A 22088-nucleotide genomic window follows, 5' to 3' on the forward strand; every position below is an offset into this window, starting at 1 on the left:
CATACGAGGTGATATAGTAAATATTACAATCGTTCTATTGGCAACTACCTATGTACAGAATGTTATGAAAGTGAAGCAAAATGCATCCCACGCTTTTAACTCTAATTTGAATTACTCTATTTGTATCTTAATTTTTGTTATAATTCTGTTCTGAGGTAGTTGACTATGACTGATCGTTCGATTTGCTATTACTTCATTATAGTCCCCTTTGTCATTAAAATTTATTATTTGGCTAAAAAGTTAATCAAAAATAACATTGGATGTTTATCTTGCGCCACTACGTTTTTGTAAAAGGCTTACGAAAAAATGTTGCATGAAAAATACTACAATTATTGTAAGAAAATAAGGTGACGTATGAGTGATTCTGTAAGCGTAAGCGGAGTTATTTGTATTTTTTTTTTTAATTTTTCGTTTTGAAAAGTGAAGTAATAATTTTTTATTAGTACAAAAATCGAAAATTGGAGAGGAAAACATTACTATTTTTTAATGGTACAATCATAGCTGGAAGGACATTTTGCAGGATTTCTTTTATCGTTCTGTCATGTTCCTTTACTTAACGTTTAAAACTAGACCACATTAGTGCGTTGGAGTTTAAATCTCGAAATTTTACTTTCTAATCTAGCGAAACAATGTTACTGCCTCTAGGCCAGCGCAATTAAGACTCTAATTTGGGGTAAGGAGCGTAACTAAATTAATGTCACCAAAAATGCACGTTAACAGAGACATAATTACAGTTCTCTGTACTATTAACTGTCTTATACTCTTGACTGTCCATGTGACCTTCGCAAATATACATTTTACTAGCCCCATTAGCAGCCGTGCAGCCCCAAATTATAATATTGCCATGTTTAACAGTGGGTGCCAAGCAATCCGGATGATATTCCTCGATAACCCGTCGATTCACTACATTGCGCGGCGTTAAAAATCTTTAGCACAGGTACTTATAGGCATTTATTAACAATTTATTTTTTTTTATATAATTTTAATAAATTTTTTATGAACACATAATTCATTTTTCTCCAAAAACTATATAAATCACAGTTTCAGACTTTATGCAAATGAAAAAAAATCTAAAAATTTGCCCTAAAATTTAAAATTTTTAATCAGAATTTTCGGAAATATTTTCAATGTGTAGCTTTAAAGTTCATTGAATTTTAGTATAATAAAGTATAAGTTTGATATCAATTCAAAATTGCATTTATTTTTTGACCATTTGTTTTGCATGCCATGTTGAGAATTTTTTTCCATATGAAGGACTTTCAAATATGTGCTTGGCATGAAAACTATTTGGTAAAGTGCAAGTTTGAAGTGGCTGTGAAGTCGTGTCGATTTCAGAATTTTTTTTTTTTTTTCTTAGGACTTGCGTGTTTCTTCCAAATCAAAAATGTTCTTGCATTCGTTATGTATGTATATGTACGTATGGATATTTGTTTTTAAGTTTGGACCTTCTTTCTCTGACGGTTTTTATACGAGTACTAAATAAATGAAAAAACCACCGCAATTAATTGTCATCGACTTTTTAAACGTTATTCGTTATTTTAGTTCAGTACTTAGTACAACTCTAGGTCTTTTTGCATTTTTATACATTTTTTGGTTCGAAATGTTATCAAAAATTTCCATACTTCTGACAGAATATGTTTTTGAAAATGTGACACTGAAAAGAATCAACAATTCTCGAATTAGCATTCCTCAGATGAGCCAAACGCAAAATACCACAATAAAGCTGCTCCAAAATCAAGATTATGTCGACATGGAATGGATATCACAAGGGAATGGATATCACAAGGGAGCGGATCTTTTGAAATAAAATCTCGTGCTTTCTTCACCCAAATAATGCACCGACTCACATATCCCAACCGCAAATAATGCACCGACTCCCCCTTGTATGCAGTTTTTTCAGCAAAAGCAATGTTAATGCCGTTCTACGAGCTCCGTATGCATCAGAAGTGATAAGGTATAACTTTTTCTTGTTCGTAGCTTTTTAAGCACTAACTCGCAGAAAGTCACGGAAGTGAGGCGATATTCTAGAATGCGCAGAAGAATCTGAAAACGGTTCAAAAATTAACCTAAGAATCTTTTTTGCAAAATAGAAGAAGCTTTGGCATTTATGTACCAATCAGTTATCATGGAGATTACTTTGAAGCTAATAGGTTAGCTGGTTGCTACCAATTAGAAGAGCTTACTTAGACGTGAAAATTAGTTCGCTCCTTGTGGTAGCATGGTAGCATTGGAAAAAGTAAAGAAGGAGGGGGAAACGAGCATGGAATAAAGACACTATCTGAACGAGTAACGGGTAGTGATCTGCTGATATTTCGGGCGTCAATACGTAAAAACAAAAAAAATAGTGTGTACTCAATACTTCCTATTCGGTATTCGTTACCGATGCAATACTTTAGCCTTCATAGGAATATTGTTGCTGACTTATATGCACATACATAGAAATCTATTTATAGAAAAACTGAAAATGCAACTGATGTATTTTTGGAGCAAATAGAGGGTGTTTAAGCCTCTCTAAAACAAAAATAAAAACTGTCATGCGGATTTCAATAAAACCACCACTATTTTACGCAAGTAAATACAAGATATTTTACTTCGAAAATTCAAATTTGTAATTTAAAAACTCAAACTCAAACACTTCAAAGATTCGTTATTTGATTTCAACAATGATGGCAATATTATAAAGCAAACTGAAATAACATATATTACATGTAATATGCACATTATAGATAGTCTTGACCCCTAAATCCATATACCAAAAAGTTACCGGAACAAACGCCCGATTACGCTCCAAGTCAACTGATTTGAGTTCTGTGCTTTTTTGTTTCTTAGGTTGCTACATCTGTGATTAATATTCCTGATCCAATTGTATAGCCATTACTTGAATTTGTAAAAGTTACGCCGTCTTCAGTAAATCTATCTCTGCACGCGGTTTCAATTGTTCACAGTTTTAAAAGTGAATTTGAATTTACAACAATGAGTTTGTATTAAATTTTGCGTTAAAAATGGATCTAATGGTGCGAAAATCTTAGAAATGTTGGGAAACTGTTTCGGTAATGAAATTCTAAAGAAAACAGCCGTTTACGAGTGTCAGGAATGCAGCAGAAGAGATCGTGAGTCCATCGAGTATGACGAACGCAGTGCTAGACCGTCGATACGGAAAACTGATGAAAAGTTCAAAAAATTTAAAGAAAAGTTGTTTAATAATCGCAAATTAACCATCAGCGAACTGGCAGAGCATTTGAACATTGCTTGGAAAAGGCCTGAGTTTCATGCAAAAAAAGGATACTTGATTTGCAAAGCTGAATGCGACCAAACATTCATCGAACGCATCATTACTGGAGACGAGGCGTAGGTTTATAGAACGACAAGCAATACAGACATCAAGTGACGTCGTTTTCAGTAATAAAAAGAAAGCGATGCTCACTCTGTTTATGATTTGTACTAGGATTATTATTTGGGTGTTATGAGACGTTTACGTGAAGCTATTCGCGAAAAGAAAAAGGATTTGTGGAAAACAGCTCGTAAATTTTGCAACATGATAACGGACCGTCGCTCAGAGTCAAAAAACTGCAAATGCGTTTTAACAGCCGAATAGGCGTAATGAACAAATCGAATACGGCTCTGTTGGCTATACCGAAAATAGAACTGTTTCGAGAGCTGATCAAACGCTGGCAAAAGTGCGTTGTTGCTGATGGGGAGTACTGAAGTCGTTAATATAGTAATATCAGGAACGAAATTGTATTTTGAATTGTCTGAATATACTCACATATATTGATGGTGCTATTTCGGTATCGCGTATCGACTCAGCAAATCTCTAGTCACTGCTGTGAGCAACGCTGCTTGGTGACAATAAAATTCAGCAGACCGCTAATATCCAAGCCTGATTGCTCCATAGTTCGTTTTTACTGAACATTTTCGGGCTCTTCTTGGACACAAATTATATTTGTTTACTATACTTTTATTGTGAATCTTTATGCAAACAGGAAAAACTTACCATGACAGCTGACAGAAACTTTATCGAAAGCTTCGGTCACAGCGCAGAAATCTGAAATCAATATTCTGTTCCTACGAGTGAATTTTTATAGACATTAAACATATTATAGTATTGTAGTTTTTAAATGATATTTAATTTATTAAAAATTTCTTATACGCTTATAAGTCATTAAAATTTAACAATAAAGTAAAATGTTTTGTTTTTTGACAAATTCATCCTCATTCAAAAATTTTTGATCACGTATTTAATTATTAATTTGCTTTTAGGAATATATTTGCGACGTAATTGTTTTTTTTTTTATTCGTAAACATTGAATAATAATACACAACAACTCTGTTTTATTGTACATTTAACATTTTGTAGTAGTAATTTAATTATTTAGCATTTTCAGCAATTCATACAAGTGTGTTGAAAATACATCCTTTGAAATACTAGGAGACGATTGCAAATAAAATCGAAATTGCAAATTATTTGTGCAGAAAATGCTGCCTTCTCGATTCAACCAAATTCTTTGGTGTTAACGAATTTCTGATTTACGAAACGACTGGGCTGAATATTTCATAATTTTCAAGCGGTTTCATATCTTCAAGAAATCGTCTTGTCTTAAAACATCCAGCAAACACCCAATTTCTTCTATACATTTTCCCATTATCGCTAATCCCGCTAACTCCCACGATGATTACCAAAGGAGGTGATGCTTAGAAACTTTAAGTATGAATGAAAATTTATAAAATCATTTGCACTTTTCAATAAAAAGATTTCAGTGTGTTAATGCTTTTCAGAAAATTAGTTGCATATCAAGTTATGATTACTATTAATAATTTATGGCAGAACAAAGATTCCAAAGCTCTTTTGGAGAATTCAACCAGTAGCAAAACTCTCCAATGGTTTATCATTGCATACTTTCAGGCTGCAACCAATCAAAATGAGGATTCGACAGTGTGTTAGCTAAAAATCGTACCTAATGAATAGATTTTAAAAAGCAAACCTTTCAAATAAGCAAACCAAAACATTTAATCAAATTTGTAATATAAAATAAAGCATCCACGTTAAATTAATAATAAAGAGAATACTTGTTAAAAACCAAATTTTGTGATCCAAACCTTGTGGAGGTTTGTATTATATTTTCCAAGCCTTTTGCAGTTTTTCAAACATCTCTGTTTGGTTGAGCGGCAAGACGATCGTTAAAATAGAAATCAAAACTTTGGCCATGCCATTGTACAATAACTGTTTTTTTGTAATACTCGCTCAACATATAACTATTGTCAGTAAGGTCATTAAATTAAGGCTCTTCCACAATTTCACCCTAAAGGATAACCAAATCTGAGCACTCTTTATTAGCTCACATTTCCAGCCCTAGTTCTTATTCAAACGCTTTGTGCCCTGGTTTCGGTAACGTAAAGGCGATTACCAAAAATTGGACTTTTTAAAAGCATTCTTGAATGGATTTATTACATTTCTTCACCAAAAATTTACAATGAAATTATTAGAGCATTAAGAAAAAAAAGAATGTATAAATGAAAAAGATCAGTCGCACATCGGCACCGTATTTTTGTCTACTTTAGGAATACGTGCACAGTTTGCTTTTTGAGCTCTTCACCATTTTTAGCTCTCCAGTTGTTCTTGTATACCATTGAACTTAAATTTCCACAGAAATCCTCTATTGAACGACAAATGTTGGACTCCGCTTTGTGGTACAAAATTAACTTTACTCTTTTTTAAAATTCTCTGCGATTTAACGAGGTAGTGGGACGACATGTGAGGCCAAGATACATAGCTGCCTTTGGAATGGTATTTTCTAAGGAAAGGAATCAAAATTTTACACAAAACTTGCTTTAGTAGTTTACTTCTTGGTTCACGCTTGTCTTGAATCAAGATCTTGGAACTTTTTTCTCGAATATTGTGACGCCCAGCTTTACTTTTAGTTTAATTTTTGGGCTTGAACTTCAATTTGATATTGAAGCAGCTTTTGGAAACGCCATTTGTATGAAATCGATCATTTCCAGATCGAGATTTTCTGAGAGGAAAATAACTTTCGTCATCCATGATTTTTTGTTCATTTTGACTTCATTTTAGATATTTGCGTGACAGTGTATTCTGGTAGCCTTACCTTTTTTGGGATTTTATTTGAAGTTTTCTTAACCTCTTGAAGATATAACTATGTTCATAATTCATTCTTGCACGGGTGCCACCCGGTGCTACTTCCATAATCGGTGCTGAACTTCCCATTAAGGTTTGATAGGTCATGGTTAACTTTCACTACCATACTTTCTTTTCACGCTAGAAGCCCTAAGAATTTTGTATACAGTTGAATTTCGAACTCTCGCGCTTTTAAAATTATTAGCGATAAATCTTTCGCCAAATTTTTCATTTTTTGTACAGAACTGCGCAATACGTTCCCAGCGCGTTACGTCGATGGCATCTTTATGATAAGTGATGCTTTTTTTCTGGAAGCAAAAACTACGAAGCGATGATCATGATTCAATTATTAAAGATTTGGTCCCTAGTGACATTCGATTTTCGACGCTCCCTTATAAAAGGTTGTATTTAAGAAGATGAATAAAGTGGAAAATATTAAATCCTTTTTGGTAAAAATGTAATTTCTTACTTAAATGGAAAGAAACTGCGGGCGGTTTAAAAAATAAATTTAAATTAATATTTGAAAGTAAAGAATGGTACAAATTGAAGGTATTAGCGGAAATTGCCAAATCTAATATTAAAAGAAAAATTTATTTTACTCAATCCAGGATCGTATTTTGTGAATTAACCGATCGCGAAGTTGCGAAGTTTCGCCAATATGCAACTTTTTTGTCGAAAATAAATAAATAATTGGCACGTACAGTTCTCTTAGGAGTTTTGCCAAGAACCTCCTCCTATTTGTACCGCACGTCTTGATGTTATCCCATAAATGGAAGGACCTACAGTTTCATGTAGAGCTTTTTCATGCTGGTACTGTGCTTTACTAAGCCTCATCTGGACACTTCATCCATCCATGGGAAGGTGGACTCATTGGAAACAAGTTCCGTCAATTTTTATAATGAGGTCTTCGGAAAAGTTATCGATCGCGTCGGGACTATCCCAGTATTCTCAGTGCCGTAACTCTTTGGGAAATGCTAGCTGTTTGCAAAACATCAATTCCGTCTAAATCACCACATCCTAACAAATAAAGTTTTGTAAATTCTCCACTCATCTATCTCGGATTGCCTCAATTACTCTATCATGTTCTGACTTAAGCGGTATGTATTTCATGTCATACTACCATAGTCCTGAACATACCGATGAAAACTCTTTAGCGAGTTGTTGCTGACCACTTCTACAAAATTTACTTTTCCTCCACTTTTACTCAAAATTTCTAGAGCTAGCAACCCAGTGTCTTGCTAAGGGAGCCGATTTGTCAAGAGAGAGGGAGAAAGCTGCTTACTGAGCACACCTTTTATCATTGAATCATGGCGATGATGAGACAAAAATGAACGCCTATTTATTCGATGCTTTAGCATTTTAATTAAAGCAGTTTAACAAAGCCTAATTTTTTGTCTTTACCTGTTACTTGTACATATCGCAAGTGTTAGTTGGCATACTTATCTATGTATGTACGTAGTTCTATGGATAAAAACACATCTTTTGCCCTTCATTAAGTGAGTTTTTAAAAATTTATGATAAAAAAATGGTGCAATTCACACACCTAAAAGTCAACTTTTTATTGAGACATAAGAAGGAAAGATAGCAGTGAATATTATAAGACGATTTTTTTCCTTTTTCTGGTAAGAAACAGAGTAGTAAACACAATTTTGTAACTATTAAACTTTCAGAAAAGTAGGTATATTCAAATAGTGAATAAGTGTTTATGTGGTAGGGATAGTTATGTCGAATGCTGTATACATCTAATGATCACACAATTTATTCGTACACCCTGCGTAGTACGTAAAAGGCTGTAGCTTTGCGCAAAATATTTGCTGTGCCAATAAATTTCTTTTAGGTCACTGTAAGAATGTTACATTCCTAATGAATTGCCGCAAACAAAACTCCCATTATTTCAACTCACCCTGAAGGGTTCCAAAGAAAGCAGGCAGACGTAGCAAAATGCTGCAAGGCATTTATTCATACACTTTCAGCTCATGATATTGTTGCTGCAAAAGTAACAGTAAAAATCGTTTGTGTTTTTACTAATATTGCTGAAAATGTTTATACTCATGATAAAATGGACAAACATCTGTATTTAAACATTTCGAAGAATAATTTACATTATAGTGCCGTTACACTTGGACCAGATGCTGAAAGGTTATTGTTTCAGCAAGACAATGACCCAAATCACTCATCTTATCTCGTGCAAGAATGGTTTATTTACCACTGTAAGCAGCTTAAAACTCCACCTCAATAATCGGATCTGAACCCAATTGAGCCTGTCTGGGAGCTCTTATAAAGGAGAATCAGGAAGCATAAATTAACATCAAAGGCGTAACTAAAGACGGCTTTAAGTGTTGAGTGGGAGAAAATTGCAGCTAATGAAACCAAGGAGTTGGTAAAAAGTATGCATCGACTTTTGGAAGCAGTTATTAAAGCTAAAGGAGGTCCAACAAAGTACTGAATACTTGCTTTTTCCATTATTTTTTTAATAAAATATTCTTTATATTGCCATGTACGAATAATATTTTTGCATAAAATTGTGCCTTATTTCGTTATGGCCTTAAGTTCTCTAATTCCAGAAATGAGTTGGGACATTTTTGTTCCTTAAATATTGAATAAAAATGTTATTTTTTGCGAATATATCAAAATGTTGTTCTTTTATATAACTCTTGCTAAGTATCAGGCCTTCTATCATATTTATAAACTGTGAGTGAACGAATAAATTGTGTGACTAGTTCTGTAGGTTGAATGAAAAAGAAAAGGCAACACTTTTTATTTGTAATTATCTACATATGTAAGTATTTACATAAGTTAAAAAGTTATTTCTCGTTGCTTAAATGTTTTATCAAAAAATCAAAAACATATACATTCATATGTATATAAAAATGTTTGCCTTTATAAGCAAATATCAATTTCAATATTTCTAAATAAATATCCCGCTATAAACATTTAAGTCCTACACACATATTTGTATCTACACCCGTCCACAAAAGTGAAAGTACAACTACTTAGCTTAAGAAAATCATGTGATATATTTTTTATTAATGAAAAATAAATCAAAATTTGTAAACCAAAATTTTTCAACACTTATTTGCACTTTATGGAAATATATAAAATTTAGTCAAATATTCAATGTAGTCAGCAAGGAAATGGGATAAAATATAGGAAAGCCAATACTCAATGGGCCAAAAAAGCCACAATACAAATACATCTAAAAAATATTTAGATACAATTTTTTTATAAATAATAAATACAATTATTAAATAAACTAACCAATTCAGAAAATTTGATTCGAAATAGAATAGAAATAGAAAAGTTGTATACTATATACTGACCCTAGTATTTTGACAAGCGCATAACATAACATTTAAACCGTAACCAGCGACATGTCGTCTATCGGACTCCTCAGATATTTTCAACTCTTCTGTATATTTGTACTGCTGCTAAATTGATTTAAAATTTTCTTGCCCGATTTCACCAATAAGTTTTAAACTTATTAAACTGTTAAAATTTGAAAGACCTCAGTTTCATATTGAAGTATCTTAAAATTAGAAATAATAATTTTGAGGCTCATGAGTTGTAAATAATTGTAATTTTTAAGAGTAGTCTCCAAGGACTCACATCACTGTAAATATAGGTGGAAATTTAAAACTACAAAACCAAAGCACTCAATATTGATCCCTGCCGGCGGAAAAGCCACGAAAAGACAAAAGTAATGTTATATAAATAGAACTCCCTTAAACAGGCAGACACGCCCAGAGGTTGGGCGTGCAAACACATTACTTGTGCAGAAGCTGTCTAGGTGAGTAAGAGACGATCTGACACCATATGTGCTCTTGTTCTGACGAGGCTTTGCCATTTTAGGTAGACCATGTTTTAATGAATTGGAAGATCTCATTATTGTGAAAATCGGGGATCTTCTCTAGCACAGTCGTCGCTGATTTTTCTGCAGTTTACAAATACACAATTGTCCTACTACTTTTATTCAGATGGGCGACTATTTCTGCGTGAACTCTCCATTCTATTTTCTTTGGTGCACCTCCACTTTATGGACTATTTTAATCGACTTGCATATACCTGCATACAAATTGAGATATTTCCGACTACCTAAACCTCGCTTGGAATGCAAATAAACGATAATCTCCTTTCTCTTGAAAATAACTATTTTTTAACTAAAAAATACGTAAAAATATCTCCTTGCCGCTTTTAATTCATATGGCTAATGTTTTCTTGAGGCAATACCATTTCTACTAAGAATAATAAATTTAAGTTAAATCCAGGAACTCTTTTGTGGAACGTAAGTTGGGAATTAGAGAAAAAATCATCCTTACTACAAAAATTAAATTTCATAAAAACTACAATAAAAAACTCATAATGTAGTTAACATAACTAAATATTTAGTAATTCGATAAAAAATATACTTAGACGATGTAAGCAAATTTTAGTTTTCCACGTAGGTGCACCTGGACTTTGTGAAGTATTCATATATAAAATGTACCTACGCATTCATATATACAAGTTGAAGTTCAAAATAAACAAGCCTAGCGTCATAAAATGTTTTTGATGGCGCCATTTTTTTAATGAGTTGATGCGTTGAAAGTTACATCCCAGCTGACTTCCAGTGGAACCTTGATGACATTCGGTTCAGTGGAAGCGAAGTTATTCCGTCTAAAGTGTCAGCATGTTGTGTCATCGGTACAAAAATGTGTTTCGAACAAGGAGCTAATATTTCCAAAACATCGTATTTTAACTGATCATACAAAAGGTCTGTGCACGTTTCATTCCGCACAAGTTAAAATTGCTCAGAGTTCAACATTCGGAAGACCTCATTAAAGAGGCGAGAAGAGATGGGAACTTCCTTTACAACATTGCAACTGGTGATGAAACGTGGTGTTTTTAACATGAACCTGAACTAAGCGTTAAAGTGCCGAATGGAAGGCCCTAGACGAGCCCCACCCAAAAAATCGCGTTTGGAGAAATGAAAAATCAAGTCGATGCTCATTTGTTCTTACGATTCCAAGGGAATTGACCACAAGGAGTTCGTGCCAATGGGCCGAAACGTCAGAGCAATTTTCTATCTTGGCGTTTGCTGCATCGCATTCGTCGAATTCGCTTATTGCATGATAATGCACTATCTCATCGACCCACTCTTGTGACTGATTTTTTGACTAGAAATCGCATTTTAACCACCAATTACTCACCGTATTCGCCTGATATGGTGGCTCCTTGTGACTTCTACTTATTCGGAAAATTGCATTTGGCCATGAAAGGAAAACGTTTTGAGCCCGTACCTGTAGAGACCATCCAAAAGGCTTGTACCGAAATTCCGGTAAATGAACTGAAACAATCTTTCAAAAAGATTTTAGATCGCCCAAAATATCCTATCAGGGCAAGAGGGGACAATTTTGAATAAATAAACTCGAAATTATCAGAAAAAAGCTCCTGTCATTTATATTTTAGCTCAGTCTTGTTTATTTTGTATTTCACCTTGTAAAATGCAAGTTTGTGGAAATAACGAAAAGTAAACCAAAAAGGATATTACATTTATGGGTGCATAAAAAATCGCTACTTAAAAACAAAGTTTAAAAACACATTTTCCTTTGTTCCTTTTTACAACAACTCCTTTTTACGCTTAGTTAATTGTTTTCCTCAATCTACTCTACATATTCTACATTATGGATGTCAAGGGATCCCGGAATCCCCGAACAGTCCCGAAATTAAATGAGGCATAGAATGTGTTGTATTTAAAATGTATTAGAGAACTATTTTTTAAAACCATTTTTCTGATCTTTAAAATTAAACCATTGATAGTTTTATTCTGCAAGCGTGTCCTAAATTTATTGCATGCAATGCTAACGGATGAAAAATACCGTTCTACGTCAACACTTTTCGGCTAGATTGTTGATGGTAAATGAAATGCTTCCTCCAACCTCTCTTCCTTAATTAAAACTACGGGCATATCAAACGAAGTTTACGACCTGCTGATAAAAGCGCTATGCAATTTATACTTCGGACTAGCTGCTGTGTATGCCGATAACTTTTAGCTACTATATTTTCGCACTCTAAAGCACAATTCGCCACCGATTATGAACTTAGCTGTTTTATAAAAGAAACTTTTGCAAATGCTTAAAGCTTAACTAACGTTGCAAATAAAGTTTTCCTTTCTTTAAAAGAGATATTTTTGTGACGAATATTTTCCTATTTCAAGCTTATAAAAAAAATAGCACTCAACAATATTGAGATTTTAATCAACTCCTCCCTACTAGTTAGTCGATAGCCCGGGATCCCGATTTTCCGATATTGACATCCCTACTCTACACACATGCAAACACCATTGAGTTACGCTACATAGATCGACACTAAATTTCATTCAACAACAGTAAGCTCCCGAATATGTGTACTACACAGCTATTAAAGAAGTATGCTAGTATGTATGTACTTATATAGTTAATACTTTTGGTCCCCCATATTTTACTAGTTCGTTTTTTACTCATATCAATAAAATACACTTGTAGCTACTGTATTCTACTTATAATTTCCAACTTTTAAAATCAGCACTATTTATGAGTATGTTTGTATTTGGATTTCCATAAAATTAACTCCATTAAAGCACCTTGTTGTGTGAGATTTCTGAATAATACATCTATGCATGTATTGTGGTAAGTTCACAAAAATTTAACCTAATACTCGAAACGGATCATTATCTTTAAAAGTGTTTAAGGAGTTTGAGGGGTGCTTTAACGCTACATTAAAATTCCACTTTTGTAATACTTCAGCCTTCAGTTCAGTATGTTCGGTATGATTTTTTTTTGTTATTTTTTCTTCTTTTAATTTAGTACTTGCATTTTTCCTAGATGTTTTTATTCCAAAAGTATTTTCATTTAAAATTTTTTTGCATTTCAACGCATTTCGACACCCTGTGCATGCTGCAGCGCGGTGCAGAGATATAGCATGATAACACTAAGCGCCTGAACACGCTCCTCCGATTTGCTCAGTATTGTAGACTTTAAAACTGCATTGTTTGTATCAACGATGTCATTTTTCGTTGTACTGGCGGATGCCAAGCTGGAATAAGTGGCCGTTTCACTGTCTAAAGCTAAACGAAGTTTGCTTAGCTAGGGAATCAGTAATGACAGAGACGGAAAGAAAAGGTCATAGAATTAAATTAAAGAAAGATTTGAATATTATAAATAATTTTTTTTTTCTTTCCCCGCAACATGCCAACTACTTACCAATAGATTAATTTTTTCAACACGTTCAACGCCATTCATATTGCTATAAAGATTTCTGCTAGCGTTCTTAGCCAAAGTCATAACGTCTTCATCTTTCGTGATGCTCATTATAGGCTCACTGATGGCGCTTATCTGTTCGACGCTCAGTGTCGTTGCCTTTGTGGGTATAGCCTCCAAGCGCTGGGTGATTACTTCGAAGGTAGCAAAGGGATTGCAAACCAACGATGATTTACTAAATAAAAAATAAAGGATATGTAAGCATATATATATTTGTTAAAAAGGCTGTGAATATAAATTTAAAAAATATAAATTTCTTCTATTGTTCTATTAAGTCAGTGTATTTAAAAAAAATCTAGGTATGCAATTTCGAAGCCCATTCCGTTGTGGTGTAAAATTGTTCCAGTTTAAATAGGCTCAAATTCACTTTGAGTTTTGATCCTTCTTTGTTTTGTGCTATACATTTCCTCCGATATAATGAATGCTGAAAATTTGTTATAAGGAGTGAATGCATAAGACCGCCAGCAACAAAAATTGCAAATTAACGCAAATTTTGAGACACATTAAATGAGCACCAAATTGGACCAAATTTAATGGGCTACAAAACTGCATCGTTTCTTTCTAGAATTTTTAATACCATATATTAAAAGTTTTGATTAAAATTTCATTAAATAAATAAAATAAATAAAATTTCATTAAATATTTTCACTTTTTATTCAAAGTTTAAATCTTTAAGTTATATAGCTATTGGTGTAAATAAAATATATAATAGATAAATAAGTACTTAAAACTTTTCAATATCTCACACTGCTATTATTGTGAACACAGATGTATAAAGAAAGAGAATTGAAATTTTGAACATGTCAAGCCAAGAAGATTTTGTGGCTCCTAAAACACTCAGTTAAAAAGCTCATTGTATTTAGAGCTCTGGGAAGAGGGTAGATAGTAATGGAGGAAGGGAGAAAAGTATCAGAGAATAGAGACAGAGATAAAGGTAGTTAGCCCTGTGAGGTTTTTCCAGATTCTTTGGCAAATCTGTAAATATCCTCCAGTTTTAGAGAACGAATATTACTCGTTCTCATGACATCGGAACCCAAAACTCGTAGCCTTGCTCTGGCAAAGACAGCACACTCACAGAGAAAGTGTTCAGTGCTATCTACCTCCTTCAAGCAAGACAGGCACATCGGGTACTCAATGATTCCAATGGAGATCATATGCTAACCTCATGGGTTGTGTCCTGTAATGATACCGACCATCAACCGAACGTCTTTCCTTCTAAGTTTTACTAGAAAGTTTGACAGTTTTCTGTTCGGACTTGTCCCAAACACTTTGCAGTTCTACAGCGTTCTAGACCGGAGCATCGCTCTTTATGTAGATTACCTACATAATCGCTGATCCCATTCATGATTCCTGCGGTACTGATTTCGATTATTGGATCTGGCCCTTGTGGGGGAACCGCTGATTTACGGTTGGCCAATTCATCGGCAATTTCGTTTCCTGAATACCGGAGTGTCCTGGAACCCATATAAGTACACGTCTGTACTGTCTTGCGACAGAATTAAGCCTCTTCTTACATTCTTGAACAATCTTCGAGGTTTGCTACGTGTTCTCCAGGGCCTTCAGTGCAGCCTGACTGTTTCCCGCTCCATCTCCTCTCGATTATCAATTCGGCTACTTTCAGGATAGCAAAAATTTCTGTTTGGAAAACAGTTGCCATTTCTCCCATAGCATAGTGATATTTATTACTATCATTTAAATACCATCCGGCCTTAGGATCTATTTCATTATTGGTCCCATCGGTAAAGAAAATATCCGTCAAACCTCCCTGCATACATTCTGGATTGCTCCATTGTTCATCAAATTTCCTTCCAAATAAAACTGTGGGTATCAGGTCGTCTTTAGGTGCCAAAAACAGTGGATACTGCTCAAATAGCATCTTAAAGACTTCTCTGTGTCCCGAAGTTCCGTCTTCGAGCCAGAAACCATATTTATGGGGTCTACAGATTGCTTTATTGCCTCCTGTTGTACCTTAAGATCCAAGCAGAGTAAATCAAGCATAGCATTTAGAGCATCGGCACAGGTTGTACTCATGGCACCCGCAATGCATAAACATATACTTCTTTGCAGCCTGTATAGTTCCCGAAGTGTGGACTTAACCATCGTCCGTCGCCTCCAGACCACAGAGGCTTAAGTGATGTTGGTCTGATAAGTGCTGTATATACCCATAGGACCACAGCAGGTTTTTTAAGGAAAGAAAGTTACTTTAAAAATTAACAATAAAAATTAAAAGTTGCGTAAAATTAACATTTGGGCGTTTTTGCATCAACATAATTGGTTTCTTCGTGAACTCGGCGCCAATTTTTGTTTTTCTTTGTTAGTAATGCCAAATTTTCTAATATTTATTTCCAAAATATGCAAAAGCATTTCTATAACATTGAGGTCTGAAGGTTAATGCAAAATTTGAAAAACTTTTGAACACTTAAATAATAGCCACCCAGCGTCACTTAAAATCGGCATAATACTGATAAAAATGGAACTTATCCCGGTTCCCCAAACCAGCAGTGCTGCTTTCATGGTATTTGTTATTATTTTTGAAAATGGCGAGGTGAAGTCATTTATAGTGGGTTTTCTCCATGAAATATAAATTGCTAACTTCAGACGTTGATATGCATTCTCAACCGGAATTTCGTCGTTGGTTCTTCATACCCAACTTTCTACAAATAGCGGAAAAAGGGAAGGTACTAAGTACCAACTACACCAGCCAAGAGTGGCGAGTCGAATACGAGTAACTACAGTGCCTTCCGAGCGAGATCTTAACTTTAGAGGCTAGATTTTCTAAAAGACAGGACTGCTCAGGAAGAAAATACCTCCATTTTCGTTGGCGAAAGATAAATATTGTAGTAAAAGCAGAATGGCCAGACGTGGCTCCAAAATACAAATCCGCAACCTGGTGCTTTATTGAGGAAATTCGGTCATCGTGAGATTTTAAGTCGTTTCGGCTGGAGTTACTCACTATGTCTTCCCTTTGTAGCTACAGAGGGCAGAGCATTCACAAACTTTCTACTCACCGCGATGGTGATCGTTGTGGACTGGGTGGTAAACTTTTTGCCAATGATGTATTGCTACCGCCTGTTCCGCCGCCGCCACTACCACCACCGACACCAGTCAAAGAGGACACAATTCCAGGTATGGCGAGATTATTAGCTGAATTTACACGTTTCATTCCCTGTGCTAATAGTCCCGTCAGACTTGATCGATGAACCTCGAGGCTCGGAGTTGGTGGCGCTTTAGTGGATGCTGTTTCCACAGTCTCCTCATTTTCGCCTAATGGCATAGCTTCTTCTCCTTCAGAAGCATCTAAAGCATCGGCATCGGTAACGGTGAATTCCGGAGCAGTACTAGAGATTGAAGGTTGTCTTTGTTGTAGTGCCGTGGAGCAATCAACCGGCCCGCAAACTGTTGCATTTTGACATTTCGTTATACACTTTTTGTGACAACACATGGCGCATTCGCTACACTGTACGGCATCTTTTAACCAAATCTTCTTGCCACAAAAATCGCATTGAGTGGCGCGCTGAAAATGAGTGCGAACAAAACTGTGCGCGCGTAGCTGATTTGAAGATGTTTGCGTAGTCGATGCAAGCGAACTAGAACTGGGCACGGAGCGTAATGAATTGTTGTCGAAAATTCCACTATCATTATCTGTTTTTTCGGCAGCAATATTATTTCTGAAAGAAACGAGTTCAGGTGAGATTTATTTCTATTGCGAAAAAAAAAATTCTACTCACTTGCTTTTGGATTTAGCAACCTGTTTGACAGCTGCCTCGTTAAGCGACAGATTTGGATTGCCATCCCAGGTAAAAGCGAGCAGCATATCGCCAAAGCATAAATCTGCATTGAAGCCAGATTGACTGGAAAGTTTGTGGGTTTTTCTGTAAAGGAAGCAACAATGCAAATTTTATCTCTATTAGTTTTTCATTTAATATCCAAAATTAGCTCACAAATCCTGCGGCATCGGTGGACTAAGCTCAAACTTCTTCCAGCACTGCACCAAGCTCGTCTCACAGCATTCAGCTAAAATCTGACCTACTGGTATATTCACAAAGCCCAGCAACAAGCTATCACCGGTACATTTGGAATACACTCCAATATTAAGGAAACGTGAGTTTTCATCCAATTTGAAATATCCCATGTCATCCATGTGTATGAGGCTACCAATGCTACAATCTACCGTCGAGTGCTGATAGTAATGCTCCACTTCATTCACGCCATCCCCCAACACCTTGGGTGAACCCTTTGGCTTAATCTCCTGCTTTGCTAATTGTTTACTCCTCACCTTAAAATCGTCCTCCTTCTCTTTTACTTGATCACTACTATCGCGACTTATGGTTTTCTTTAAAGCTTTTGTAATAAGCTTGGTCTTCTTTGGTGAGCTAGTAGGTGTGTTGCCATGGCTAGATTCGCTGGAAGTACACTTTTCAGCTGTACCTGGGCGTGAAATCGTCTGCTTTCCACCCAACTCTGCCTCGGTTGATGTCTTGCCTACACCGTAGCCCATATGCGCATCGCCCAAATCTTCGTACAGTTCGAGGTCTTCCAAAATAGCATCGTTTCTTATGATGCCTGGTATAATGCGTTCGATACGCAACCGGAAAACAGAAGCCTGCAAACTCTTGAAAATTTTCGCCACTTGTTGGATAGATATAACGCGCTTGCCTTCGATGGCAGTCAACATATCCCCTGCACGCAAATCCGATTTACAGGCAGGCGTATTGGGCAACACCGCCTCGATTTCCACGCCTTGCTCTGATATTTGCCTAAATAGTATGCCAACCTGCTGATTTTTTGCCTTATGTATTTCCACATCCATTGAAACTACTACATTACGATTATCTTTCTGACGTATTTCCACAAACGCCAGTGACGCCAAAGTTAATGTACAATAAATCTCTGTCACAACTTCCGGGCACATAAGTCGTGAAATTTCCGATACCTTAACCTCCAGTGTGCCATTTGGCTGTATGTCACCATCGCCAGCATCTTCTTCGGGTGTCTTGTGGAAGAATGGTTTGTAGCGTAGTTTATAATTTGGCAGCGTGTGCTTGCGTCGCACAGCCTTTCGTATTTGATTGGAAATGAGGCTGGTAATATTTGATTGCATTTGACGTCCTTGGTATTTAGACTCGATGGCCAAATCAAGTTCTGGATCACCGAGAAAACTCAAGGACCAGTGGGTATAAGGATCGCGTGTAAATTGAAGGCGCGCCAAGCCGGATAATTGCTTCACTGAAAAACGAAATAAGTACCATTAGAAATTGATCACACAAGGATTAACATTATATAAGTGTATGTAATATTTACCAATTAATGTGAGAGATCCCTTTTTGCCCAGCACCATATCAGCATCGATCCATGTACGGAAATTTCCTGTGTAGTGAATTTCTAGCAAAATATCAAGATTTTCAATACGATCACCGGCATCATCCAATTCCACGTTATGTACACGTAAGTTTCTAATCTCTGGAAATTGGTCACCCAATTCCAGTTCTTTTATCTATTGGGAGAAAAAATGCAAAAAATAAGTAGAATGAGGTTGTGCGTTTACCAATTTATACAAAAAAAATTTTCTAGATTTAGGAATTGTCCAAGATTTACCAAGAACTTGTTTCAAATTCTGGTGTAAGTGCTTCAAAGGAATAATTGTAGAAATTTATACAAAGCGTGATTTAAAACTATTTTCCAGTAATGGCATTAAGAAAGACAATTTTACAAAGGTAAGCACACGCCTTTTATTCCGCTCTGTTTTGTAATTTTTACTATCTACGTTTTTCAATTATCCAACAGCAATTTTGTAATTACCGGCCATTGAAAAATCGGCACTCATGCAGAAAAGCTGGGTTTACCATTTAATCCCCATTGCTAAGGCAAATGTCCTGTAAATGTCCGGGCCAGACGATTAAGGTGACCGGGTGTTCCATTCTCTGACAATCGGTGGCAATGCGCCAGCCTTCTCCGTTACGTCAAGAGCTATGGCTGACTGCAGATATCTGCTTGTTGGCGGTCTCATAATGGTAACAAAAGGATGCTTTAGTGCGACTTGGGGAGCGCCAGACTGGTAATTCAACGATTTTATCTACCTAACTGCCTACCTTTCAATTTTGGTCAGAGGGATTTGAATCCCAAAAGTGTATATGTATATACTAAGAGTGGCTATTAAATAACGAAATCAACATTGCTACAGAAGAATTGCTCAATTTTTTTGTGAGAATTTTTATAATTCGAACTTCGAATTCGAGTATACATAATTTGAAAAGTTAATGGAACCCAATTATGAAACTTTCAACTGTCACGTTTACTAAAAACTATGACCAAAAAAAATTGTTTTTCGTCAAAACTTTTTTTAATTACTAAAAAATAATAGCAATATCAAAAACAATATTTTAAAAATATTAAAAAGTGAACTGAAGATATTTTCTTACTAAAATTTTGGGCATTGAATAGATTTTAAAATAATTAAATTTTTTTTCAAAATTTTTCAGTTAATTTTTATTATACTCAAGGAATTATAAATCTATTTTCAGAAAAATTGCTATGGATACCTGGATTACTTGACATGGAATGACTTTGATTTTCTAAACGTGAACGTTTTAATTGCATTACGCCTTTAATATAAAGTCTGAATTAAAATGGATAAGATTTAAGTTCATTGAAGCTGAGAAAACAAAAGCGGCATGCGTTCACAGAAAAGGACTTCACGCGTGGGAATGTTTTTCTGTCAGTCAAATAAACACTTACATTGCCGGCCTTTGTTTCTTTGTTAACCTCCACTGAAATTATTCGAAAAAAAATTTTAGTAGAACATTCTATGTTATTTATTCAAATTTACACATAAAAAGGGGAGCTAAGGCGTTAAAATATTCCACACAAGTTTTTTCGTAAAATTCTGTATTAGTAATATTTCTATTTGAAATCGACTTATAACACTTTCGTAATCGTAACACTCGTACAAAGATTTCTGTTTTTAAAAAAATTGGAACGCTGAGTGTAAAAAAATCATCTGTAAGCAAATAAAAATTTCTTAACGGAATTTTGTTCTGCAAGAACGATCTACTCATGACGTACTTTCAGAATTGTATAATTGCTTTTCTGTTCGAATCCAAACATCTAAATTTGTTGCACTATGTAGCTGAAAAAATTAGGTTTTTTGAGAAAGTCAAATCAGAATTTTGCAAAAACCTAAACAACGAAATTTTTTAATATCTTGAACGGTAATACAGGGCAATTTTCCTAAATATTTACAACTTAAACAAGGGAGCATATGCATATATTTATGGCATGTATGTGTGTGTATGTTAGTATATTTTATAATTGTTTGCACTAACATACACATATACAAAGGCATGTATGCGAGTATTGATGTTTGCCACCTCACCGTCAGTTTGTCGAATAATTTTCCAGTCGTTGTTTTTGCCAACAGCTCATCGAGTTCTAGCGATAATTTACGATAGAACCACTTTCGCACGCGACTCGAATTTTTCAATTCATGAAAAAGGAATTGCATCACAAAGTTAATTGACATTAATGGTGCTGCATCTGTCGCACCAGCAGTGTGTGTGTGCCCGGTTGTCGCCGCTGCAGGTGACGATAGATTTATGGCACGTGCTGTCTGCTGAATTCTCTGTAAATTTAAACAATAAAAAAGTAAGGCATCTTACAAATGCAGATGTGCATAGCGTACATTTTGTTATTTTATCAGGAAGTGCGCCATTTTTGTTTTTTTATTGTTTTTTGTGCTTTCATATTTTCCACTTACCGCTGGTAGTGAGTATTTCGTGTTGATATCCTTTTGTTCAGCACTCGCCTCCGGAAGTATGGAAAATCGTAAGTAAAGGTAATATTGCAGCAATAACATCAGAGCCGCTCCTATAATGGTAAATACCAGGCAGAGCAACAACAGCATCGATAATGGTATTTCCATTTTTTTTAATGTATGTATGTATATATAGGAGTAATTTGCAGGATTTTCAGGTAAACTTTTCACAAACGCCAAACCAAAGCATACGAATTTAATAGAACTCAACACTTTGCAAATATGGTACTCGTACAAACTACACTAAATTCACTATAGGGCTAAATTCGGCAAATAATGAAATATTCATATTTTTTATTGGTAAAATAGAAATTGTTGTACATATACATAAGTATGTATATATGTAAGTTCTACAAAGCAGACTTCATTACACAGACTCCCGCTACGTGCGAGTGAAACGCGAACACTGAGCCCATTTTGAGGGGTGTGCCTCTACTTGATTTTCTTCTTCTTTGTCTGTGGTGAGCTTTTGAATATGCAAGTTGCAGCAAAATCGATAATCACACCCTCAGAGTTGAATTCTCAACAGAACAGCTGTTATGTTTAACATTCTGTGGGGTTGTTTATTTTTAATTTGTTTTTTGTTGTTGTGCGCACTCAAGAAGTAAACGTAAACAAAAACGACTGCTTTAGCAACTTTGATGTTTCTATATGCATAATATATATGTATGTATAAATATACATATGCATTAGGGTGGTCCATAAAAATTCGAAATTCTGACTATTTAATACGACGCCCTTTAAAATTATTCTATATTGAAGAAAAAATAGAAGTTAGTCATTCCACGCCAAGGGAGTCATTAACCCTAATCTCCTAAAGGGAGCCTTTCAGTCTCACTTTGAAATTTAAGTATTGATTATTCCCGTACCA

The 22088-nt window shown here is 35.2% G+C and overlaps 1 protein-coding gene and 1 long non-coding RNA gene across 2 annotated transcripts; both read right to left on the reverse strand.

Annotated features, from left to right (window-relative positions):
- Positions 1-1886: 1886 nt before the first annotated feature.
- LOC129237338 (uncharacterized) lies at positions 1887-4041 on the reverse strand. Its single transcript, XR_008581753.1, has 3 exons — positions 3995-4041; positions 3767-3922; positions 1887-2043 (listed from the first exon to the last, which is right to left on the reverse strand). It is a non-coding gene; the product is annotated as an uncharacterized LOC129237338 (long non-coding RNA).
- An 8234-nt stretch (positions 4042-12275) lies between these two features.
- Positions 12276-21593, reverse strand: LOC129237336 (PDZ domain-containing protein 8). Its single transcript, XM_054872011.1, has 8 exons — positions 21161-21593; positions 20780-21025; positions 18709-18901; positions 17349-18633; positions 17136-17279; positions 16416-17075; positions 13351-13582; positions 12276-13233 (listed from the first exon to the last, which is right to left on the reverse strand). The coding sequence occupies exons 1-8, from the start codon at positions 21323-21325 to the stop codon at positions 13018-13020; spliced, it is 3141 nt and encodes a 1046-aa protein (XP_054727986.1). The 5' UTR covers positions 21326-21593; the 3' UTR covers positions 12276-13017.
- Between the last annotated feature and the right edge of the window lie 495 nt (positions 21594-22088).

Source organism: Anastrepha obliqua, chromosome 2 (genome assembly GCF_027943255.1).
Source record: "Anastrepha obliqua isolate idAnaObli1 chromosome 2, idAnaObli1_1.0, whole genome shotgun sequence".
Classification (NCBI taxonomy): Eukaryota; Metazoa; Arthropoda; class Insecta; order Diptera; family Tephritidae; genus Anastrepha; species Anastrepha obliqua.

What these genes read in the sequence shown, in the direction of transcription:
- LOC129237336 (XM_054872011.1), bottom strand. Translation starts at nt 21,325, where the DNA reads ATGGAAATACCATTATCGATGCTGTTGTTGCTCTGCCTGGTATTTACC. An exon ending in CGAAATACTCACTACCAGCG is followed by an intron (nt 21,026 to 21,160) that starts GTAAGTGGAAAA and finishes TTAAATTTACAG; the next exon opens with AGAATTCAGCAGACAGCACG. An exon ending in GGGATCTCTCACATTAATTG is followed by an intron (nt 18,634 to 18,708) that starts GTAAATATTACA and finishes TTCGTTTTTCAG; the next exon opens with TGAAGCAATTATCCGGCTTG.